This window comes from Phyllostomus discolor, chromosome 5 (genome assembly GCF_004126475.2).
Source record: "Phyllostomus discolor isolate MPI-MPIP mPhyDis1 chromosome 5, mPhyDis1.pri.v3, whole genome shotgun sequence".
NCBI lineage: Eukaryota > Metazoa > Chordata > Mammalia > Chiroptera > Phyllostomidae > Phyllostomus > Phyllostomus discolor.
This window is the reverse complement of record NC_040907.2, coordinates 106,422,644-106,449,274: the sequence shown is the minus strand read 5'-3', so window position 1 is coordinate 106,449,274 and position 26,631 is coordinate 106,422,644. Positions and strand designations below refer to the sequence as shown.

Sequence of the window (26,631 nt, the reverse complement as noted above, 5' to 3'; positions counted from 1 at the left end):
CCTTAGTTGTATTTTTTTCTGGAGCTTTGATCTGTTCTTTCATTTGGGCCATATTTTTTTTTATTTTGGCACACCTGTTAGTAATAAGGGGAAGAGCCTTAGGTATTTGCCAGGGGGGGAACTCACTTCACTGGTTTGTGATGCTGTATACAGGTGAAGGGTCTTAAAGGGAACAATATCGCTTGCTTATCTCTCTGCCAGCTTTCAGTCACTTCCTGTGCTACCCAAAAGCAAATCAGGCCCTCTGGTGCTGATTCTCAGGTGGGTGGGCTTATGTATGTTCTTGGACCCTGTGGGTCTCTCCAACAAACTCTCCTGTGTGGCTGGAATTTTCTCCTGCATCTGAATCCCCAAAGGTTTTTTCAGTCAGAGATTTGCGGCTTTATTTCTCCATGCTGGAACCCTGGATTTTGCCACCTGTCTTGCTCCACAATGGTTCCTCCTGTTATCTGCATGCAGATGGAGGGACTACCTCCTCAGCCAGCCACCACCTTGCCTACCCTGATCCTCTAGCCTGCTGTGAGTCCTCTCCACCCCAGCTGCCATCTCCGCCCTCCTACCAGTCTGGATAAATGTTTCTTCTTCTTTAACTCCTTGGTTTTCAGATTTTCATATAGTTCAATTTTCTGGCAGTTCTGGTTACTTTTTGTTTTTACATTTGTTGTTGAACTTTTGGTTGTGTGAGGAGACAAAGTATACCTATGCCTCCATCTTGGCTGGAATAAAAACTATTATCAAGTTCTTAATGGGTGCCTTTTCTTTCCTACTTACCCCTTCTTCCTACAGTAGTTGTGCCTTCTTAAAGCTGCTCTGAGGTCTTGAACAGTTTTAAGTCACTTGTTTTTTTATACCCTAATAGCTTGTGTTTTAGTGTCCTAGATCTTAAGCCTGCTGCTTTCAGTATTTTTTATAATAAAGTGGGATTTTCTCTTACTGGATTTATTTTATATTTGTTCCATCAGCCCTAGGTTATCCAAATTTCTCCCTTCCCTTACATTTCCTTTCTCACCTTCCTTCCCGGCTTCCCCTCTTTCCTCCTTCCTGTCTTGCTCCACACTCTTGCTTGTCTCTCACCATAGGACTAGGCTTTGCAGTTAATTTTCTGGATTGGTATTTTCCTACTTACAGGTAATTTGAAATTAATTGTACCTGTCTTTACTTTTGATGAAGGATTATGGGTGATTTTATAGTTTATGTTTTTTTATTATATGTTGTTTTGAGAAATCATTGGAGAAATTAAGATGTTAGGCAACTACCATTAATCTCTACAGCCTAGAAGTCATTACATTCATTTTGAGGACTATATTTCACTGGTATAGAATTACAGATATAACATCTACTGGTCAGCATAACTTTCCAATATTCTTATTTCTTTGGATTTTTAGCTTCACTTCTTGACTCAAATGGTATCTACTGAATTAATCTAAGCTTTCTTTATTCTAGGTTGGAAGTATTGGTATGTCATCAGGTATTTTATCCTATCTGGATGCTCATATTAGCTTATACCTTAAGGATAAGAGCTAAGGCTTCATGTTTAATCTTAAACTTTATAACATCATGAATTTTTGCAATATTTTCATTAATATCTAAAACCTACTTTGTTAGAGACCTGTAGACACTCCCAGGTTTGATAGTTTGCTAGGAAGACTCATAGGACTAGAATATAGTTGTATTCATGGCTAAGATGTATTTCAGGAAAAGGGTATAAAGAAAAATCAGCAAAGGGAAAGGGGAAACAGGGCACAAGCTTCCAAGTGTCCTTTCCTGGTGTGGTCTCATAAGATATGCTTAATTCCTCTATCAATAAATTGTGTCAGCACATGTAGAATGCTGTTTTCTAGAGAACCTCATTAGAGACTGTGCTTACGTGTTTTATTAGAGGCTGTTCATGTAGATGCCGTTTGCCTAGCATGTACTAAAATTTTAGACTCCCAGAAGGAAAGGGGGCATTCAGATAAACTGTTTGTTAAAACAGGTTAGGCACAATGAGCCATTCTTGTTAGTGAGGATGGTGGGAACCCTCTTGAAATATACGTTTCCAGAAGCCAGCCAAGGACCAACATGCAAGCAGGGCTTTTCCAGGAGAGCAGTTTAGTTCTGTTAACTCTTCTGTGCAATATCTACCTTGCCAATCACTTACTCATCTTGCTAGTAAGAGTTGTTTGGTATCTAAAATAGGTCAGCACTGTCATATCTAATATAAGCAGTGAGGTTTCTTCTCAGCAAAACTCTTACAATTAATCAGAAGTGAGGGAAATAAAATTATTCTTAGAAAATTATACTTCAGGAAGATAGCAAAATTCTTCTTTTTAAATTAAAATAATCAAAATGCCAATGTGTATATAATAATCAATTTTCTTCCTTATTAATTTTTATTAATGGGCAGAATAAATGGCTGAAATGACTGTGTAAAGGAATTATATATTCACTCTTTTCTTTTAGCCTAAGAAATCTGTCAAGGTACAACCTCGCCCACCTCTAGCTCCTCGATCTTCTAGTAGTTCCACCGCAGCTGTTCGGCACAGATTGTTAAGAGTTCTCCCCCACATTGGGCAGTCTTGTTTACCTTCTCCTGGGAATGTATATCTACCTGAAACATCCTGCAATGCAATTTCAAGTTTGACAACTCTGCCCCCTGCTGATAGACCCCTAACATCTATAACTAGTGATTTTTGTAAGGAAGATGATAACTGGGAGAGTAACACACTATCTCATTCCAACGGCAACATCAAACTGCCACCTCAGATAACCCACATGGAGTTCAAAAATGACAAAGAGTTTGCTGATTCTTTTCTCCATCTTGGATCATTCCTGCCTAGGCGGACACAACAATTTTCAGGAAATTTGTCATCTAAAAATGAGGATGACACTATTTTATTTCCAACTTCTGAAGAGTTTGTAACTGAAAAATCACTTCTACCTGAAGTGAGTTCATTTGCTTTGTTTACAGAAGGAAACATTGATGAACAGAGCGCGCCTTAGAAAGCCCCCGGAAGGTAACTCCTGATTTCTTACTTACTAATGGTGATAAAGGGTTTTGAAAGCTACAGAGCAGCACCTTAAACATGTTGCAAGAGTTGTTGAGTGGTGAATCAGTAGAGACTACAGTTCTCAACAACCATGAATTAAGTCCTCACAAGAATAGACTCTTGTCACCTCTTCACTGTTCTACACCAGTGTCACTCCCTAATTCTCTGTTGAAACCACAGAGACAGTCCAAATGCTTTGAGTCTGGGAATCTGCAGTCTTCTGCTTCACAAAATGTGATTCAGTCGTGGATGTTCGAAATTAACTGATTCTTATTTCTCTAGGACTACTCGCTTTCGAACTGTTAAAGTTGATTCATCTGGAAAAGATTCCAATATTATTTCTAAAGTTGAGGCTCGGGACATCAGAGAAATGGCTAGCAAGGCTTCCAAAGAGCCTGTTGGTGGTATAAATAACATAGGTTTTTTGCTTCGCTGGCCCAGAGTGCAAGCAGAGAAGGGTTACAGAGCACAGGTGGGGTAGTTAGGCTTCGGACCTCTGGAATTGGGCTGTTCACAGACCTCCTAGCATTTTCAAGAAAAATGCATTAGAAAAGTTCTCCCCAGTTAGAATCTACAGATTTTTTTCTAGTAAGTATTTTCCTTTCTATATGTTCTAGTAGTGGTTATCCTTGTAATGATTCAACATATTTTAAAATTTCTTTTTGTTTACATAAATAAGGAGGCCTAAGGTTGACTTCTTTTAATAGTTTGTCTTAAAAGGTTTATCTAGCTTGCAGAGAATCTTTTTGATAGGTGAATTTTAATAATGTTTTAGTCCTAAATTGAGAACTGTAACTTGCAAATAATTTCATTTAAACAATTTATCACAGTAGTTCCACCCCCCTTATCTATGGGGGATTACATTTCAATACCTGCAAGTGAATGTCTGAAACCACAATAGTACCCAAACTTTATGTATACAATGCTTTTCCCATACATATTATACTTGTAGTAAAGTTTAATTTATATGCATAAATTAGGCACAGTAAGAGGATTAACAACAACAATAATAAAACAGAACAATTACTAATAATATAGTCTATAAAGTTATGTGAATGTGGTTTCTCTTCCTCTCAAAAATCTTGTACTGGACTCACCCTTCTTCATTTTGTGATAATGTGAGATGGTACAATGTCTACATTGTGAAATCAAGTGAGTTTAGATACTCTGGACAAAGGGATGATTTCTGTATGCTACTCAGAATGGTGTGCAACTTGAAACTTCATGAATTGTTATTTCTGGAATTTCCCATTTAATGTTTTTGGACTGTGGTTGACTTTGGGGTAACGGACACTGTGAAAAGCAATACATGAATAAGGGGGAATGCTGTATTCTTAAATGCCATTTTTATTAATGATTTTCCCAAATGAGAAACTTTTATTTCAGCTATCAAATTATACTCCCTTAAACATAAGTAATAAGCATGATATTGCTGAATGTGAGAATCAGTTTCCAAGTAATTTAATTAAAATTAGATTAAATAAATAATTTTAAATAAAAGCCCCAACAGCATTTTTGTAATAAAGTGCAAGTATTTCATGTTTGATATTTTTTTCTGTTCTCCATTAACTCACCTCCATAGATGTTTTGTGTTTTAATTGTAGCCTGCCCGTGGTATTGGAATGAGTGGAAATAATACAGCAGCAGGGAAAAGAGTAGGTAAGCTACAGATAAGTTTTAAAACAATTTAAGGCTAATAATCATATCATCATACATACTGTTGAATTCCAAGAGAAATGAGAAGAACATTCTCTGTAGTATCTGCAGAAGTAAACCCCTCCCTAAACGTTATTTCATTCACTTAAGAAAAGATTATGAAAAGTGACTGTGGGACATTTTTGAAGAATAAAACTAAAATGAAATTTCAGGTCTCTATTGTCTGGCAAGGGATATGGTGTATGAAAAGACAAGATGAATGAAGAATTAACCTGTGTTTCCAATGTTCCAGTCATGGGACTTTAGAGCCATGCTGGGCTGCTGGATAGGTTTTGACGAAGTACCCTAGAAAGTTGTTTCTTAACATTATGATCTAATATCAGGATGGTAGTATAGAGTTCCCTTGGATGAACTGGTTGTTTCTGGATAAAGAGAAAATGGACCATTTCTAGGTCAGCCCCTTACCAAGGAATAGTAGCCGAACTGGCTATAACATTAGCACTTCCTTCTACCAATAACACCTTAAATGTTCACTGTGACCAGTCCTTATTTATAAGACAGCTAATATTAGCTGTCTTATAACAACATCTTTTGTGTTTAATACCCAGACTTTGTAATGGGAAACTCATTACAAAGATGTATCAAAGACACTGAAATAGAGAACAGGCTGACAGTGACCAGAGGAAAGAGGGGAGGGAATTTCAGGAGAAAAGGGGAAAGGTTAGCAGGAACAAGTATAAAGGACACATAGACAAAAACAAGGGGGGTGGTAGAAATGGGAGGGAAGTGGGGAGAGCTTGGGGGAGGGCTGGGGTGGGAGTAAAAGGCAGAAAACTGTATTTTAACAATTAAAATGAAATGAAATGAAATGAAATAAAATAAAATAGTAAAAATAAAAAGACATACCACCTTTATAGCCCTGAGGTTATAAAAGTATATTTTGTATATTATGGTTGTTATATGAGTTTTATGTCTTTAAAGAGATACTTAGGGTTTCTTTTCTACTACTCTATAAAGCCCAAGTTTCTAAATTTTCAATGTAGTCACTTTTTTAACAATTTTTTATTGTAGTAAAGTACACATGACAAAATTTACTGTTTTAATCATTTTAAGGGTATAATTCAGTGCCTTAAGTACTACATTGACATTGTTGAGCAATCGTTACCACCATCCACCTTGAGAACTCTTTTTATCTTTAAAAACTGAAACACTGTACTTATTAAACACTATGTCCTAATTTACCCCTCCCTCCAATCCCTGGAAACCACCATTCTACTTTCTGTTTCTATAATTTTAACTACTCTAACTACCTCACATAATTAAAATCATACAGCATTTGTCATTTGTGTTTGGCTTACATTACTTAGCATAATGTTAAGGTCCGTCTGTGTTGTAGCATGTGTCAGAATCTCTATATTTTTTGAGGCTGAATAATATTCCATTGTGTGTATATAAAATATTTTGCCTATGGTTGCATCTTTGGGTGGAAACATGTTGTTTTCATATCTGAACTACTGCTGTGATTATGGGTATACCAATATCCTTTTGAGACCCTGCATTCAATTCTTTTGAGCATATACACAAAATTGGAATTGCTAGATTATAAGGTAATTCAATATTTTTTAAGGAACCACCATACTGGTTTTTTTTTTCTTTTTAATTTTTTCTATTGTTGTTCAGTTACAGTTTGTCCCCATTTTCCCCACATTGTTCTCCCCTGCCCTATCTCCAACCCTGTTGGGAACCACCCTGCCTGGTTTCAGGAGCTGTAACCCACCCATGGCAAAGGCTAAGTAAGCAACCTTTGGACATAAGCCACTAGGAGACAAAGCTTATCTCCGTGGCAGGAGTGCCACTTCTGCTCCTTTTACTTCACCCTGCCTGGCCCCCCAATGCTTGATTGGTTAGCCAATGATAGGTAAGATTCCTCAAGGGAGGGATGACAAAACACAGGCATGATCACAGGAGCCCCCAGGAAGGGACTTGGGGGGCTATAGCAAAAGGGGGTGATGGACCCTCGCCCCTCAGCTTTGACATAGCCCGAGTCCTCATTCTGTCTGCAAGAAGTCTCCTAATCTTTTGGCTGCCTTACTTCCACTGCCTGATTTAAGCCTGAAACAATGACAGAGGGTGGTGCAGCCCTGTGCTAGAAAGGACATGTTCCCCAGGTGATCAGGCCCAAGAAAGAATACATAAAATCCTGTGAAACCTGCTTTGCTAAGAATGCTCTCAATTAAGTGATAAGGGTCCAACCAGGAAATGAGTTTGTTTCCCAACATTTTGTAGCCCTTTAGCCAACAGACCCTGACTCAGAATAAGCCCTCATAGTTCTTTGCATGCTATCTATGGTTTGATCCTTACTGCCTGACAATGATTAATGAGCTTTACCTGTATTCCTGTGCAAATTGAACCCAATAAAAGCCTGTCAAGGCAAGGGTTGTCACACTCTCCTCTTGAGAGAGTAGCTGTGCCATCCCTTTTCCTCCACAGGACTTGGTAGTCTGTGTGAATTTTTCTCATTTCTCATCCATAATGCCAAAGACACTGAGGGCTGGTGTCTGTGTCACAATCCCTGCTCACAAAGGCAATCCTCACCCAATTGTCCCTGTCCATGGGTCCTTTGTACATCTTCCCCTTTTTTCTCCCCATTACCCCACTGTCCCTGCCCCTCTGTTTACTGTCAGCTTTTTCTTTATTTACATGTCTCTGGTTCTTTTTTGCTCATTGTTTGTTTTGTTGATTAGGTTCCACTTATAGGTGAGATCATATAATATTTGTCTTTCACTGCCTGGCTTATTTCACTTAGCATAATGCTCTTCAGTTCCATCTATGCTGCTGTGAAGGGTAGGAGTTCCTTCTTTCTTTCTGCTGCATAGTATTCCATTGTGTAAATGTACCACAATGTTTTGATACACTCATTTACTGATGGGCACCTAGGCTGCTTCCAGTACTTGGCTACTGTGAATTGTGCTGCTACTGTAAACACTGGGGTGCATAATTTCTTTTGAATTGATGTTTCAGGAGTTTTAGGGTATAGTCCCAGCAGTGGAATCACTGGATCAAAAGGCAGTTCCATTTTTTAATTTTTTGAGGAAATTCCCATACTGTTTTCTACAGTGGCAGCACCAGTCTGCATTCCCACCAACAATGTACTAGAGTTCCCTTTACTCCAGAACCTCACCAGTACTTATTTGTTGATCTGTTAATGATGGTCATTATCACTGGTGTGAAGTGGTATCTCACTGTGGTTTTTGTTTGCATTTCTCCAATGGCTAGTGATGCTGAGCATCCTTTCATATGTCTCCAGGTCCTCTGTATGTCCTTCTTGGAAAGTGCCTGTACAAATCCTTTGCATATTTTTTAATTGGATTGTTTGTCTTCCTGGTGTGGAGTTCATGTCAATTCTTTATACATTTTAGAGATCAAGCCCTTGTCTGAGGTCTCATTGCCAAATATGTTTTCCCATACAGTTGGTTCCCTTTCATTTTGCTGATGTCTTCTTTAGCCATGCAGAAGTTATTTTTAATTTGATTGTAGTACCATTTGTTTATTTTTTTCCTTTATGTCCCTTGCTCTAGGGAACATATCAGAGAAAAATGGCTATGTGGATTATCTGAGATTTTTCCTTCCTATGTTCTGCTGAAGGACTTTATGGTGTCACAATTTATATTTAAGTATTTATCCATCTTGAGTTTATTTTGGTGTACGCTTGTAAGTTCATGGTCCAGTTTCATTTTTTTTGCATGTGCCTGTTCAATAATTTTTATTTTTCAATTACAGTAGATATAATATTATATTACTTTCTGGTGTGCAACATAGTTATTAGACTTTTATGTAACTTACAAAGTGACCACCCCAATAAATCTATTACACACCTTACACCATACATAGTTATGACAGTATTATTGAGTATATTTCCTATTCTATACTCTACAACCCATGACTGTTTCATAACTATCAATTTGGACATTCAACTTATTTTTTTAATTTTTCTTTTCAGTTACAGTTTACATTCAATATTATGCTATATTTCTTTCAGGTATACAGCATAGTGGTTAGAAAGTCATACTTTACAAATTGGTGTCCCCGATATTGCAAGTACCCACCTGGTACCATATACAGTTATTACAATATTATTGGCTATATTCTCTATGCTGTAATTTACATCACTGTGACAATTCTGAAACTACCAATTTGTACTACTTGACCCCTTTGCCTTTTTACCCAACTTCCATTGAGCCCTCCCCTCTTGCAACCATTAGTCTGTTTTCTGTATCTCTGAGTCTGTTTCTATTTTGTTTGTTAATTTATTTTGTTCTTTAGATTACTTTATAAGTGAAATCATAATGTATCTGTCTTTCTCTGTCTGACTTATTTTACTTAGTATAATAACTTCTAGGTCCACCCATGGTATTGCAAAAGGTAAGATTTCATTCCCTTTTATGGCTGAATGATATTCCATTGTGTATGTGTACAAGCTTTTTTACCTGCTTGTCTATTGATGGACACTTGGGTTGCTTTCACATCTTAGTTATTGTGAATAATAGCTATATTATTTACAGTAATATAGGAGTGCATATATTCTTTTGGATTAGTGATTTAGGTTTCCTTGGATTTATATCCAGAACTGGAACCGATGACGACCATTAAGGTAATTCCACTTTTTAATTTTGTGAGGACCCTCCACCTACTATTTTCTATAGTGGATTGTCACCAGTCTTCTTCTCCCCACCCAAGAGTATTCCACTTGGTTTCATCTTTTCTCCACATCCTTCACCAACACTTGTTGTTGTTGATTTTATTGCGTAATCTTATTCTGATAGGTGTGAGGTATCTCGTGGTTTTAATTTGCATTTCTCTGATGGCTAGTGATGCTGAGCAACATTTCATGCCTATTGGCCATCTATATGTCCTCTTTGGAGAAGTGTCTATTTAGTTCTTCTGCCCAATTTTTTCCTTGGGATGTCTGTTTTTCTAGTGTTGATTTGTCTTGGTTATTTATAAATTTAGGATATTGACACCTCATTGAATGTATCATTGGTGAATATCATTTCCCATTCCATAGGGTGTCTTTTTTGTTTGTTTGTTTGTTTTTTGTTTTCCCTTAATGTGCAAAACATTTTAGTTAGTGTAGTCCCATTTGTTTCCCTTGCCTGATGAGATTTCAGAAAAAATATGGCTATGAGAAATCTCAGAGACTTTATTGCCTATGTTTTCTTCTAGGAGTTTTATGGTTTCAGGTTTTACATTTAAGTCTTTAATCCATTTTGAGTTTATTCTTGTGTAAAGTACCCTGCTACTTTATCGAACTTATTTATTAGTTTTAGTACTTTTTTGTAGAATCTTTAGGGTTCTTAATATACAGTATCATGTCATCTGCAAATAATAACAGCTTTACCTCTATTGTTTGTAATTTGGATACCTTTTATTTCTTTTTATCTGATTGCTGTGGCTAGGACTTCTAGTACTATGTTCAATAAGAGTGGAGATGAAGGGATATCCCTGTCTTATTCCTGATTTTTAAGGGAAACACATATTTTTCACCCTTGAGTATGATGTTGGCTGTGGGTTTTCATATATGTCTTTTATTATATTGAGGATCATCTTCTTTCTATTCCCACTTTGTTGAGAGTTTTTATCATAAATCGGTGCTAGATTTTGTCCAATGCTTTTTGTGCATCTATTGATATGATCATATGATTTTTATCCTTCATTTTGTTTATGCAGTTAATCACATTAATTGACTTGCAGATATTGTACCAAACTTGCATCCCAGGAATAAATACCACTTGATCATGGTATATCATATTTTTTTCACATATTGGCAAGTTTGGTTTTGCTAATTTTATTGAGAATTTTTTTTATCTATTCAATATTTTCATCAGAGCTATTGTCCTGTATATTTTTTCTTTGTAGTATCCTTACTTGGTGTTAGAATCAGGATAACAGTAGCCTCGTACAATGATCTTGGGAATCTTCCCTAATCTTGTATTTTTTGGAATAGTTTGAGAAGGTTAGGTGTTAGTTCTTTGAGTTAGTTTGATAAAATTTACCTGTGAAGCCACCTGGTCCTGTAATTTTTATTTGTTGTGAGGTTTTTAATTACTGTTTTGATAAAATTGGATGTAATTTGTCTGTTTTGATTTTCTTTTTTCTCTCAATTCAGTCTTAGGAGCTTCTATGCTTCTAGGAGTTTATCCATTTCTTTCAGATTTTCCAATTTGTTGGCATATACTTGTCTATAGTATTATTTTATAATCTTTTATATTTCTATGGTATTAGTTGTTTCTTCTCTTTTGTTGATCTTTTATATTGTTTTTTTGAAATTCTATTTTATTTATTTCTGCTCTGATCTTAATTATTTCCTTTCTCCTATTCACTTTGGACTTTGTTCTTTTTCCAGTTTCTTCAGGTGAAAGGCTATATTGTGTTTCTTAAGGTTTTGTTTACTTTTATTTTTTAATTTATTTTAATTTTTGTTCAAGTATGGCTGTCTCCATTTTCACTTCCCCACCTCACCCATCCATACCTCCCACCCTTGAATCTACCTGTTTTGGCTTTGTCCGTGTGTCCTTTATACATGTTCCTTAATTTCCCTCCCCCTATTATCCTTCTCCTCACTTCTCTCTGGTGACTGTTAGTTTTCTTTATTTCAATGTCTCTGGTTGTATTTTGCTAGTTTGTTTGTTTTATTGATAGGTTCCACTTATGAATGAGATAATATGGTATTTCTCTTTCACACATAAAAATATTTTATTTTTGTTTAGAGAGAGGGGAAGGGATAGAGAAAGAGAGGGAGAGAAACAGCAATGTGTGAGAGATACATCCCTTACTATAATTGTACTATTCTCTATCTCTCCCTTTTTGGCCATCAATATTTGCTTTATATATTTAGGGGCTCCTATGTGAGATGAATAAATGTTTACAATGATTATGTCCTCTTGATGGATTGCTCTCTTCATCATTATATAATTACCTTTTTTGTTTTTATAGCCTTTGTTTTTTAAACTCTATTTTGTCTGTTATAAATACTGCTATACTTTTTTTTTTTCTTTTCCACTTAAATGGAAAAGAACTGCCTTTGTTCATTCCTTTACTTTCAGTCTGTGTGTGTGTCTTACATTCTGAATTGGGTCTTTTGTAGGACAGCATATACATGAGTCTTTTTTTTAACTATCCATTCAGACACCCTATGTCTGTTAAAAATTATTATATTAATTCCATTAACATTTAACCTCCTTATAAATCCCATCCCCTTCAATCACCACACTGTTGTCCATGTCCATGAGTCTTTTCCTTTTTACTCAATCCCTCCACCTCATAACTTCCCCTCCAAAGCTTGTCATCCTACTCTCTATGCATTTCTCTGTATTCTGCTTGTTAGTTCAGTTTGTTCATTAGATTCCATGTATAAGTGAAATCATATGGTATTTGTTTTTCTCTGATTGGTTTATTTCACTGAACATAATGTTCTCCAGGTCCATCCATGGTGTCACAAAGATAAAATTTTCTTGTTTTTTATGACAATAGTATTCCATTGTGTAAATGTCCTATAGACACTAGATGAGTGTTTTATCCACTCATCTACTGATGGACACATAAGCTGCTTCCATATCATGGCAATTGTAAATAATGCTGCAATGAACATAGGGATGCTTACATTCCTTTGAATTGGCATTTTGGGTTTCTTTGGATATATTGCCAGAAGTGGGACCACTAGGTCAAAATGCAGGTCTATTTTCGTTTTTTGAAGTGTCTCCATGGTGCTTTCCACAGTGTTTTGAACCAGACTGCATTCCCACCAACAGTGCAAAGAGTTTCCCTTTTCTCCACATCCTCATTAGCACTTGTTTGTGATTTATTAGCTGTTCTGATAGGTGTGAGGTGATATCTTTTTGTGGTCTTAATTTTCATTCCTCTGATGATTAGTTGCATTTGAGCATCTTTTCACAGGTGTATTGGCTATGTATATGTCCTCTTTGGAGAAGTGTCTCTTCAGATCATTTGCCTATTTTTTAATTGGATTTTTTTTTTGGTGTTGAGTTTTGTAGTTCTCATAAATTTTGTATATTAACACCTTATCAATTCTATTGGCAAATATGTTCTTCCATTCTATGGGTTGTCTTTTTTATTTTGTTCATGGTCTCTTTTGCAGTGCAAAAACTTTTTAGTTTAATGTTCCATTTTCTTTATTTTTTCTTTTCTTTCATTTTTGCTCATAGCAAGATAAATATTGCTGTGAGCAATGTCAAAGGTTTTCCTGCCTATGTTTTCTTCTAGAATTTTTTCGGTTTTGGGTATAATGTTTAAGTCTTTAATCCATTTTGAATTTATCCTTGTCTGTGGTATAAGAAGGTGGTCTGGTTTCATTTTTAGCACGTATATCCAATTTCTCCAACACTATTTTACTGAATACACTATCTTTAGCCCATTGTATGTGCTTCCTTCCTCTGTCAACTACTAATTTACTATAAAGGTGTGGGTTTATTTCTGGGTTCTCTATTCTGTTCCATTAATCTATGTATCTGTTTTTATGCAGTACCATACTGATTAATTACTGTGGCCTTATTGTGTAGTTTGGTATCAGGTAGCATGATTCCTCCAACCTTGTTCTTTTTCACCCTATGTCTTTTGATTGGAGGATTTAATTCATTTACATTTAAAATGATTATTCATAGGCATGTATTTTTTGGCATTTTATATTTCATAATTTTCTTTTTTCTCTTTCCATTTATTGGTTATTATTGATTTCATTTATTTTTTAAAAGACTTTATTTTATTTTTTAGAGAGGTGAAGGGAGAGAGCAGGAGCGGGAGAGAGAAACATCCATGTATGGTTGCCTCTCGCACACTCCTCACTGGGGACCTGGCCTGCAACCCAGGCATGTTCCCTAGACTGGGAATTGAACAGATGACTCTTTGATTCATGGGCCGGCACTCAATCACTGAGCCACATCATCCAGGGCTATTTGCTGATTTGAGAGGGATGGAAAGAGAAAAAGAGAGAAGTTTGTTGTTCCACTTGTTTATGCATTCTGGGTTTGCTCTTGTATGTGCTGTGATCAGGGAACAAAACCACAGCCTTAGAGTACTGGGACTATGCTCTAACCAACTGAGCTTTCCAGCTGGGGCTTTCTACTTATAGAAGATTCTTTAACATTTCTTGTAATAGTGATTTGCTGGTAGTGAACTCCTTTAGTTTTTTCTTGTCTGGGAAGTTCTTTATCTGTCCTCAATTCTAAATGATCATTTGCTTAGGAGAGTAGTCTTGATTGTAGGTCCTTGCTTCTGATTAGTGTGAATACTTCATCATTCCAAATCCTTCTGGCCTGCAAAGTTTCTGTTGGGAAATCAGCTGAAAGTCTCATGGGAGCTCCCTTGTAGGTAACTAACTGTCAGGGTTGGGGGGTTTTGTTTGTTTTGTTTATTTGTTTGTTTTGGCTAATTTTTTGCTGCTTTTAAAGTCTCTCTTTGTCTTTAACTTTTTGATATTTTAATTATTATGTAGCTTCGTGTTAGCTTCTTTGGGTATATCTTGTTTGGGACTCTGTACTTCTCTGACTTGTATGTCTGTTTCCTTCTCCAAGTTAGGGAAGTTTTTGTTATTTTTTCTTCAGACAGGTTATCAATCCCTTATTTCCTCTTTTCTCCTTCTGTTATCCCTATGATGTAGATGTTACACTTGTTATCCCATAGGTCTCTTAGATTTTTCCTAATGTTTTTTTAATTCTTTTTTCAGCTCTGCTTTGATATTTTCTGCTATGTTGTCCCCCCAAATTGTTGATTCAATCCTCTGTTCATGTAACCTGCTATTGATTTCTTCTAATATATCCTCCATTTCAGATATTGCATTTTTCATTCCTGACTTTTTATGGTTTCCATGCCCTTTTTCATGCTTACTGCCTCTTTGTTTAAGTTCTCACCAAGTCTATCTATTCCTAAACTAAGTTCCTTGAGTTTCCTTTCAACCTTTGTTTTGAACTCTGTATCTGGTAGCTTGATGGCCTCCTTTTTATTTGGTTCTCTTTCTGGGGATTTCTCTTTTTCTTTCATTTGAGATGTATTTCTTGCTCTTCATTTTGGCTGCCTCACTGTATTTATTTCTTAGGTAGATATTCTATGACTCCCAATCTTGGTATGGTGACCTTATGTAATAGGTGCATTTGGGCTTCAGTGGTTGTAATCTGCCTGATAACTTGAGCTGGGTGCACCAGGAATGTTCCCTGTATGTGTTATATGAGACCGTCTATTACATGTGAGTCTCAATTGCTCTTGGCTCATCTGTGAGTGTAGCTGACCATCAGGCTGGCTGACCGATTGACCCCAACAACAGTGTTTGAGCTGCTGTTGGCAACTGAATCCACAAAATGGAATTGGCCCCAGCCATGTATGCTACATATCAGCATCTCCTTTTGGATGTAATTGGGCTGTGCTCTGATGTGGTCTGAAGCCTGACACTCGGTGTGTTGGTTCTGAGGAATTTTGTGAGAGGTTCCAGCACAGATCAAATGTAAGATGCTGCCTGTAACCAGCCTTGTGGTACCTCTGTGTAGCTATCAAGTGATCCACAGTTTGTGGCTGCTTCTATTGAGCCAGGGGTACTTTTGGGAGGGGACAAGTTATATATTAAGGTCAGCTTCAACCAGCTTTGAGTCCAGAGGCTGGTCAGCAAATGGCCCCAAAAGATTGCTTCATGGAAAATCTAAGATTTTCCTGCCTATGTTCTTTGTTAAGACTTTTATGGTATCACGGGCCTATTTAAGTCTTTTAACCATCTTGAGTTTATTTTTGTGTATGGTGTAAGTTGGTGGTCAACTTTCATTTTTTTGGCATGTAGCTGTCCAGATGTTCCAACACCATTTGTTAAAGAGGCTGTTTTTACCCAATTAATATTTCTACCCCCTTTGTCAAGTATTCATTGACCATAGAGACTTGGATTTATTTCTGGGCTCTCTACTCTGTTCCATTGCTCTATGTGTCTGTCTTTATGCCCTGTAACGGACTGTTTTGATTACTGTAGCCTTGTAATGTAGTTTGATATCAGGTATTGTGATCCCTCCTACTGTGTTCTTTCTCAGAATTGGTAAAGCTATTAGGGATCATTTATTGTTCCAGATAAATTTTTGAAATGTTTGTTCTATATCTGTGAAATATGTCATTGGTATTTTAATAGGGATTGGTGTTGAATCTATAAATTGCTTTGGGTAGTATAAGCATTTGATGTTCGTTCTTCCAAATACATGAACTATGGGATATGCTTCCATTTATTTGTGTCTTCCTTAATTTCTTTCTTCAATGTTGTGTAGTTTTCTGAGTACAGGTCTTTTACTCCTTGGTTAGGTTTATTCCTAGATACTTTATTTTTCTTGTTACTATATCAAATGGGACTTTTTTCCTGATTTCTGTTTCTGATATTTCATTGTTAGTGTACAAAATGTCTTTAATTCCTGAATATTGACTTTGTATCCCACTGTTTTGTTAAATTCACTTATTATATTGTATTTTGTAATTGTATTTTGGTGGAAGCCTATAGGATTTTCTAGGTACACTATCATGTCATCTGGAAAATAATGACACTTTTAGTTCCTCCTTTCCAATTTGGATGCCTTATATTCTCTTTCTTATCTCATTTCTGTGGCTAGGACTTCCAATACTATGTTGAATAGAAGTGGTGAAAACAGACATCCTTGTCTTGTTTCTGATCTTAGTGGGGAAACTTTTAGTGTTTGCCCATTGATTATGATGTTGACTGTAGGTTTATCAATATACGGCCTTTATTATGTTGAGGTATGCTGTCTCTACTCCCACTTTGCTGAGTGCTTTTAGCATAAATGGATGCTTGTAACCTTATCAAATGCTTTTTCCCACATCTATTGATATGATCCTGTGAGTTTGCCTTTTCCTTTTGTTTATGTGATGTATTTCATTTATGAATTGTGAATATTGACCATCCTTGCATCCCTGTGTGTGAAACCACTTGATCATGATGTATGATCTTTTAATGTATTGTGGATGTGATTTGACAATATTTTGTTGCGGATTTGAGTGTCTATATTCATCAGCACTGTTGGCCTGTGGTTTCTTTCTCTGTGTCTATTAGGTTTTGGACTTAGGATCATGCTGGTTTCATAGAAGGAGTTTGAGAGTCTTCCCTCTTCTTGGATTTTTTGGAATAGTCTGAAATGGGCAGGGCTTAGCTCTTCTCTTAAGTGTTTTTATAAAATTTCCTATGAAACCGTCCAATCCAGGGCTTTTGTGTGCCAATAGATTTTTTTTTATTATTTCTTGATTTCATAGGCTGTTATCAATCTATTAAGTCTTTCTGCTGCTTCTTCATTCACTTTGAGAAATTATATTTTCTAGAAATTTGCCATTTCACCCAGGTTTTCAAATTTCTTGGCATATTGATTCTTTGTTGTACTTTCTTGCTATCCTTTGTATTCTGTGATATCAGTTGTAATCTCTCCTCTTTCATTTGTGATGTGTTTATTTGGTTTCTCTCTCTTTTTGTCTTGATGAGTCTCTTTAAAGGCCCTGTCAATTTTGTTTATCTTTACAAAGAACCAGCTCCTAGATTTATTGATCCTTTGGATTGTTATTTTAGTTTCTATGTCACTTAATCTGCTCTGATCTTGTTTATTCCTTCCTTCTAATGCTCTGAGCTTTGTTTATGTTGTTTCTCCAGTTCTTGTAGATGTAGGGTTAGGCTGTTTATTTGAAATGTTTCTATCTTTTTAGGTAGGCCTATATCACTATGAACTCCCCTCTCAGGACTGCCTTCCCTGTGTCCCATAGGTTTTAGACTGTTGTGTGTTTCTTTTCATTTGTTTCCAAAAACTTTTTGATTTCTTCTTTGATCTCATTCTTAACCCATCATGTTTAATAGCATGCTATCAATCTGCATGAAGTTGAGTGTTTCTGAGTTTTTCCTGACATCAATTTCTTGTTTCAGTCCCTTGTGGTCAGAGAAAATGCTTGATGTGATTTCAGTTTTCTTGAATTTGTTGAGGCTTGTTTTGTGTCCTGTCATGTGGTCTATCTTTGAAAATGTTCCATGTGCACTGCAGTTGAACAATAATAAAAAATGAGATGCAGAAAGTAAACTAAAGGAAAAAATGTTCCATGTGTCTTTGAAAAGAATGTGTATTTTGCCTCTTTTGGATTGAAAGTTTTCTATATATTCAGTTAAGTCCATTTGATCTAGGACAGTGTCCAATGCTTCTGTATCCTTGTTGATATTTTTTTTTGGAAGATCTATCCCTTTTGACAGTGGGGTGTAAAATCCCCTAGTATAAGTGTGTTGCTGTCTATATCTTTATTGAAGTACTCCAAGATTTTCCTTATATATTGGTGCTCCTATGTTTGGTGCATATATGTTTATAATGTTTATGTCTTCTGATGGATTCTTACCTTGTATATTATAAAGTGTCCTTCTGTTGTGTTTTCATGACCTTTTTTTTTTTGAAGACTGTTTTGTCTGATATAAGTATTGCTACCCTGGCTTTTTCCTGTCCATTTGCTTAGAATATTTTTTTCCAACTCTTTACTTTCAGTCTGTGTAGGTCTTTTGTCCTGAGGTGGGTCTCTTGTAGGCAGCATATGTGTGGGTCATGTTTTCTTATCCATTCAACTACCACATGTATTTTGTTTGCAGAATTTAATCCATTTACATTTAAGGTTATTATTGATAAGTACTTATTGTCATTTCACTCCCTTCATACTTGTGTTCCTCTCTCTATCACTCTTTTTCTTTCTCTTCTTAATGTAGTCACTTTAGCATATCATGCAATGCTGGTTTGGGGGATACACATTTCTTTCTGCCTTCTTTTGTCTGGGAAACTCATTATTTATCCTAACATTTTAATTGAGATCCTTGCTGGATAGAGTAGTCTTGTTTGCAGGCCGTTGCTTTTAATTGCTTGTATTATTTCTTGCCATTCCCTCTGGCTTGTAGTGTTTCCATTGACAAGTCAGCTGATAGCCTTATCAGGGTTCCCTTGTATGTTACTTCCTGTTTCACCCTTGCTGCCTTTAAGATTCTCTGTGTTAGAATTTTGCCATTTTAACTATGATGTGTCTTAGAATTGGTCTCTTTGGGTTCCTCTTGATTGAGACCCTCTGTGCTTCTGGAACTTGTGTGACTTTTTCTCTCATCAAATTAGGGAAGTTTTCCATCATTATTTTTTCAAACAGGTTTTGTATCTCTTGCTGTTCTTCTCTTTCTGATCCCCATTACATGGAACATTATTACATTAATGTAGTCCTATAGTTCCCTTAACCATCTTTTTTCTTTTGAGTCTTTTTTCCCCTTTCTTGCTTTTCCTGGGAATGTTTTCTACCTTGTACTCCAGCTCGCCAGTTGCATCTTCTGCTTCTTCTAGCCTACTTTGGATTCCTTATACTATATTCTTCAATTCAGAAATTGTATTCTTCATTTCTTCTTGTCTCTTGTTGATAATTTCTATTTCCTTTTTTCATGTTGATATAATTTACACTAAGTTCCCTGCAGTTCCCCTTTAGTTTTGGTAATTCTGTGAGCTCATTGAGCTTCATTATAATTATTGTTTTAAACTCATTATCTGATAGTTGACTTGCCTCTATTTCATCTAGCATTCTTTCTGAGGATCCTCTTTTCCTTTCATGTGGGTTTCTTTTTCTTTCCTTTTTTTTTTGTGTGTGTGTGTGTGTGGTGTATGTGTAACTCTTCTTGTTAGCCTCTGCTTCTTAAATTGATCTGTTCTGATTCCCTGACTTTTTGGTTTGTACTTGTATGGTAGGAGACCTGTGAAATTCAGTTGTGTTGTCTCTGTGGTCTCCTGAACTGATGCTCTGGGATTCTGTTTATGTTGGTTCTCTGAATGTAACTGGGTTACATTACAGTTTGATTGTTGTTGGGTCATTCTTCAGTGGATCCTTCCCTCCAGTGGTTGACTTAGGGTCAGTCTGCCCACCACGTCTTGTATGATGCTGTGCAGGTGCAGTCAGATAGTGCTGAAGATGATTTTCTGTCTATCTGAGGTTATATGGCTTCTCTGTTGCTATTGTGCAGTTGTTTGTTCTGGGTGATTTCTCCACAATTTAGTTGTAACTCCAGATTAATCCTAGGAGGCAGTTAATGTGGCTTCCATTCACACCTCTCCCATTTTGCCTCTCTCTTTATCATTGAGTGGACCTTATTTCTTACTCTCTTAATTCTAATTCATACTTCATTGCTTTTTTCACTTCTCACTGCTCCTCTGAAATCATTGTTGCTGGGGTTACCAAAGATCTCCAAATTTTCAAATCCAGTGGATGCTTCTGTATTTTTATGTTGCCTGATTGTTGTGGCCCTCTCTTTAAATAGTATTTTTCTCTCTCTCAAACTCTCTTTCTGGGATATCACATTGTTGTAAATATATATATTTTTTAACCTCAGTTTTCTTTTGTATTCATTTTACCAGCCTTCTGCTTATCTTTGGGTATACAATACACTCTTTGGTTGACTTTTTTAGGTAGGTCAAGCCATCTGCTACTTCCTGCAGTGGGTGATTCCTTAAACTAGGAGATTTATAACTTGCTACCACTTCCTTTCAGTAATAACTATATCATTCTGAATTATACAACAGTCTGTATGAATGTTGGTACAAGTTTTATTTAATTGACCCTACTAAGTTCTTCCATTGGTCTCCTTGCTTTTCACTATAGGATCTCACTTGGAAATTAATTCATCTTCATAATTTTAGTCATCATTCTTAGGACACAAGATTATGAAAGTGCATCTTGAATACTACTTTACTTGATTGGCTGCCTTTTCTGTTTGCATGAATTTGTATAGATCATTGTGTTAAATAAACATTAGACCTGGAAATGCTAAACAAATAAGTTAATCAAAATATTTTTAATCTTCTGAACAGCAACTCTTTTGCATCAACATACTTTATTGACTTTTACAAATCCATATGTTCAACACATTTGAGAGAAGGCTTCAGAGAAGAGTTGAGGATTAATGATATCTTTTTATAGAATAGAGTTTTACTAGATTAACAAAAGTAAAACAGAACACTTTTAAAATAACTTTAAAAAAAGATTTTATTTATTTTCAGAGGGAGGGAGAAAGGGAGATAAACAATGATGTGTGAGAGGAACATCAGACTCGTTGCCTGTTACATGATCCCAGATGGGGATCTGGCCACAACCCAGGCATGTGCCCTGACTAGAATTGAACTGGCAACCTTTTGGTTCATAGGCCAGTGCTCAATCCACTGAGTCACAACAACTAGGGCAAAACAGAACACTTTAGAAGAGACTGTGCATTTAATTTGTCTGGTGCATTATTCAGAGTGGGTATGATGTGGTAAATGACAGAAAGTGACTTTGGAAATTAGGTATTATATTGGACATACTACACCTGGATGTCAGTCAAGGAATTGACTTTTTCCTATTTGTTGTATGGAACCTATATATTAGTGATGGTTCCTAGACTGGAGTAGATGATTAATGAGTGGTTTTTCTCTAGTGGGTGGAAGGGTATATGGAACTGTTCTCCTAGAAGAATACTTCAGTTTTGTTTTGGTGCCACTTTATTCCTGTTACCACGATGTTCTCTGTTAGCACATTCACAAGAGTTCTTGAATAGAAAATATTTGGGAAACACTGAATGAATTATCTGTAAGGAAAAAAAGAAACTATGACTACATTGAACTAAATGATCATTAACAGATTTTCTACTTCAGTTAGAGAATAATATTTTAAAACTGAATTTCAGCAATAATTGCCATTAGATGAGCTTCCAGAGAATATCCAATGATATATGCCTTTCTTCGGTGTCCTTTGAAAATGCTTATCTTATTTTTAGTTTTTAAGAAATGGAAAGTATCCCATCGCCTTTGTGAAATGTTCTTAATAGCTTAGTACACTCGAAGAAGAAAGTGCTTATTAACTGAATTGGTTTCCAGCATTATCCAGAGTCACTCAGATGTTTCAAATTTTGTTTCCAGTTTTGGGCAACATATGGGTATATATTTTAGACTCAATAGAGCAGTCTTAATTTTGCTGGGCTGGTATATTCAGCATTTAATCTGGGTTGTGGCAAAAGGTATACTGTAATTCCAATTTTTTGAACCCTTGAAGAATTTTTAGAGACTTTTAGCTGCCAGATGAATTAAGTGCAGGACTTGCAATTCTTTATTAGTAGTGGAGAATAGGTACCCATACCACTGATGCTCAACAGTTTTTCTTCTCATTCCTTCCTGTTTTTGTTTTCTTTTCTTCTTCCTTCTTGGACTTTGAGTGCCACCAAGCAGTGTGTACTTGCTTTGGTTTTGTAACAACTGTGGACTGTGACTTTGAGCTTCTCTACTTATGAGCAGTTTATTGGAAATTTGCTCAGTCCTAAAAGCATTTCACTTATTAACTAAATGAACAGACTTATTCTTATTTATGTCATAACACATATGTTCTTATTTTTAAGGTGAAAATTCAAGTTGTACAATTGTACAAAATTTGGTAAATGTTTTTTGAAAAGGTAGCACTGTAAAATCAATCATATTAGTCACTATTGCTAATATATTTTATATGATTATAACATTTAAAATTTTCAGAATGCTTTTTATATGTGAGAACTAAGTTGACCTTAAAACACTTAGAATTCTAGGAAGAAAAATACATGTTCTGTTATCTTTAAAATGAACAAATTGAAGTTTTGAAAGAATAATAACTTGCTTGTGGTTTGATGAATTTAATTTCTATGGTATAATTATGACTAAAAGGCCAATTTCATGATACTCTGGTACTACCTTGTGCTGAAAAAAAACAGGGGTAATTATGGTGCATATCATGTTGTTTCTCAAAGGTCTCATAAACATGATTATGAATAAGATATTTTTCTTGATTCACTGACAAGTGTGATACATTTTCTATATACTGATTGTCCTTTGAAATAATCAGAAATGTGTTGGTGTGTACAACCTTCTAAAAATATGAGTCACTTGAGATTGCAGACTGGTACAACCACCCATGGAAACAGCGTGGAATTTTATCAGAAAACTAAAAATGGATCTGCCTTTTGCCCCTGGGACTGTATCCTAAGAACCCTGAAACACCAATCCAAAAGAACCTATGCACCCCCAATGTTCATAGCAGCACAATTTACAATAGGCAAGTGTTGGATGCAGCCCTGGTGCCCATCAGTAAATGAATGGATAAAAAAACTATAGTCCATTTACACAATGGAATTCTATGCAACAGAAAGAAAGAAGGAGCTCCTACCCTTTGTGCCATCATGGATGGAACTGGAAAGCATTAGGCTAAGCAAAATAAGCCAGGCGATTGAAAGACAAATACCATATGATCTCACCTTTTAACAGGAACCTAGTCAACAAAAGAAACAAACAAGCAAAATATAACCAAAGACACTGAAATAGAGAACAGGCTGACTGTTGAGAGGGGAGAGGGGAGGGAATTTCAGGGGAAAAGGGAAGGGTTACAGGAACAAGTATAAAGGACACATGGACAAAAATTAGGGGCAGGTGGAAGTGGGAGGGAGTTGGGGAGGGCTGGGTGGGTGGGCCGGGATGGGAGTAAAAGATAGAAAATTGTACATGAACAATAATTAAAATAAAATTTAAAAGTATGAGTCACAGTTAGTTGAAACATATCACATCTAAAAATAGAATCTGTAAATAATTTTAGACATAAAAATAATACAAATTAATTTCTATGGAATAGAAGTTTGCTTGTATTTTGAGTTTTTGCTTAATGGTATTTCACATTTATAAATTATGCCTATATTAATCAAGGTGTCCTTTCTCTAAACAGGAGAATGTACCCATCACCTCCACCTGTGCAAGCCCCTATTCAAACAAAGAAGAAAACAACAAAGCACTGTTTTCATTGTGGAAAGAAAACTAGATGGCTACTAGCTACGAATGCAGGCATGTTGGCTAGCTTGAAAAGTTGAGATGCTTTCTTGTGGTGACCCAATTGGGGATACAATATAAAATTGTTTTCAAAGTTGGTTATTCATAACAGCATTAAGATGAATGTTCATATAGCACACCTCATTTTAACTCCTCCTAAATGGCCTGAAGTGAAAATCAAGTAGATAGCTCATGAATTTCTAAATTCATGAGAACCTCTACCACTCTTTAAATTAGGAGATTTAAACCAATGGGAGAGTATACTTTTTTGTCTTATGATAGATATTCTTGTTTTTGTTTGACGATAGCTTGAAAGAATCCCTTCTCTAAGATTCTATTTTAAATTTAACAAAACAGGACTAAACTTAATGTAGTGTCAATTTTTGGTACATGTTTATTTCAAAACAGATGAATAATATATTTATAAAATTGATTTTTCTACCCATAATTATTTTTTTATTAGCATTGATTAATATGCTACAGGGATGGTGTCTCCTCCTAGATTGAGACCAGACATTAAAAATAACTTCTGTCTTTTAGAGTGTATTCTATTCAAATAGAAAACAGGTTATTGTTACTAAAAAATGTTTTTTAAATCCTTCATGGCTTAGTTAGGTTTTATACTTTCTCCCAGGTTTAAATAGTAGACATGTCTTATCAGGCTTTTGCTTTTACTACTTCCTAAATGACTTATATTTCATTCCACAATATGTTCTTATTATAAACTCTCATATTCATAGACAATTAATTTGTTCTCTTTGGGGATGGCTTATGCTTGTTTATGAGTAAGTAGAAAAGAAATTCCAGTGTTTGAAATTGCTAAAGAGAACACGAAGGACTTTTGTTGGACTACCTCAATGTGAAGCTCTGATTTCCAGAGAGACACACCTTCAATAAAATGTGACTATTTATATAAACTTTCTTTGTGCTTTAGATGTGGAAAACACTTTTGTGCATTCCCATCGCTATGCAGAAACTCATGGCTGCCACTTATGATTACAAGAGTGCCGGGAGAGAAGATACTTACAGGAGGCAAATCCTGTGATTAATGCACCAAAACTCCCCAAAATTTAACTCTTGCTCTGCACCTAACTGTTCTTCCTGAGGAATCATATTACAAGGACAGACAGAAGAAATATTGCTTAGACTGCATTAATTTTGTTCTACTCCAAAAGATTTGCAAAATAACAAAAGTATACAATGCATCTTGTTGGAGAATGAGAATGCTACTGTATTTGACATCTCTATTCTTTGGTGAATCAAAAGTTTTAAAAATAGTTTTAAAAACTTTAAACTATAATGATTTCACTTTGTTATTGCATGCCTTATGTTAAATATTTCATATATTTCATGTTGTGATTTTACCAGGCAAGTCTTCAAAAGATACCTTTTACAAAGTTACTATTGACTATGTAACCACCTCCCACATTGTACAGAAATGACCTGTCAAATAATGGCACTAATCAAACTTACCACTTTTCTCTGGGGGTAGTGTGGGTGGGGATTTTTAAAAGAAAAATTCCATGTGTGAAAGTTTATTCAGTTTAATAGCAAGTTCCTCATTATTTCATGCTACCTTTTGTAAAAAAAAAAAAAAAAAAAAAAGAAGAAAAAAGAACATTTGGTTTTACCGGTGTGGTTTTAATACATGTAATTCTTCCATATTCATATTGTCATTCAGCTAGTTATCCATTCTATAAAACACATCATCTTAATTATAGTACATATTTTTAAAAATACTACCTTTTAAATGGTATTTTTAAAATGGATGTCCCACTTGTTGCCATTAAATACAGAACCTGACTATTCACACTTTGAAAAACAAAATCTCACACAGCTTGGTTTGTTTTCTTATATGTTGAGTGCTATTACCAGAAGAAATTCCAATAAATATTAAATTATATTATGAGTTTCATTATTTGATAATTTCAAATAAATTTATGAAGTTTGTTTTTGCTTAATCCCTTCACCTTTATTATTCTAATCCCCCTACCTGCCTACCCTCTGAGAGAGTTCTCTGTATCTATGAGTTTGTTTCTCTTTTGTTAATTAATTTTGTTCACTAGGTACCACATATAAGTGAAATCATATGATACTTGTATTTTTCTGATTGGTCTATTTCACTTAGCATAATATTCTGCAGGTCCATCCATGAAGTTGCAAAGGGTACGGTTCCTTCTTTTTTCACAGTGAGTAGTATTGCCTTGTGTAAATGTACCACGACTTTTGTATCCCACTCATCCATTGATGAACACATGGGCTGCTTCCATATCTTGGTGATTGTAAATAATGCTGCAATGAACATAGGGGTGCTTATGTTCTTTTGAAAAAAAAGTATATGTTTGTTTTCTGGTTCCTCTGGATATATTCCTAGAAGTGGGATTACTGGGTCAAAATCATATCCATTTTTGTATTTTGAGGTATCCATACTGCTTTCTACAGTGGCTGTACTAGTCTGCATTCCCACCAACAGTGTACAAGGGTTCCCCTTTTTCCACATCCTTACCAGCACTTGTTTTTTGATTTATTGTTGATAGCCATTGTGTTTTTTGTTTGCATTTCTCTGATAATTAGTGACACTGAGCACTTTTCCAAATGTCTGTTGGCCATCTGTATGAACTCTTTGGAGAAATGTCTATTCTGGTCCTTTGTCCAATTTTTAATTGGATTTTTTTTTTGGTGGAGATTTTTAAAATTTATTTTATTGATTATGCTATTATAGTTGTCCCATTTTTTCTCCCCTTTATTCTTTTCTATCCTGCCCTGCCCCTCCCACAAGCATTCCCCCCAGCTTAGTTCATGTCCATTGGTCATACATATAAGTCCTTTGGCTTCTTCATTTCCCATGCTATTATTTTTTAAAAGATTTTATTTTTAGAGAGGGGAAGGGAAGGAGAAAGAGCAGGAGAGAAACATCAATGTGTGGTTACCTCTCACTGACCCCCTACAGGGGACCTAACCCATAACCCAGGCATGTGCCCCTACTAGGAATTAAACTGGCAAAGCTTTGGTTCACAGGCCCACACTCAGTCCTCTGAGCTACACCAGCC

General features: G+C 35.7%; 1 protein-coding gene across 1 annotated transcript in view; it reads left to right on the top strand.

Annotated features, from left to right (window-relative positions):
- The window catches only part of ZFAND4 (zinc finger AN1-type containing 4), a 173,565-nt gene extending 147,928 nt beyond the window's left edge, over positions 1–25,637 (top strand). The window contains 14 exon segments of the mRNA XM_036026692.1: positions 2,443–2,974; positions 2,977–3,035; positions 3,038–3,079; positions 3,081–3,269; positions 3,271–3,445; positions 3,448–3,617; positions 4,634–4,688; positions 23,481–23,495; positions 23,498–23,569; positions 23,572–23,596; positions 24,516–24,537; positions 24,539–24,568; positions 24,570–24,593; positions 24,596–25,637. Of these exon segments, the coding sequence (XP_035882585.1) occupies positions 2,443–2,974; positions 2,977–3,035; positions 3,038–3,079; positions 3,081–3,269; positions 3,271–3,445; positions 3,448–3,617; positions 4,634–4,688; positions 23,481–23,495; positions 23,498–23,569; positions 23,572–23,596; positions 24,516–24,537; positions 24,539–24,568; positions 24,570–24,593; positions 24,596–24,655 (1,470 nt within the window). The 3' untranslated portion in view covers positions 24,656–25,637.
- The last annotated feature ends 994 nt before the right edge of the window (positions 25,638–26,631 follow it).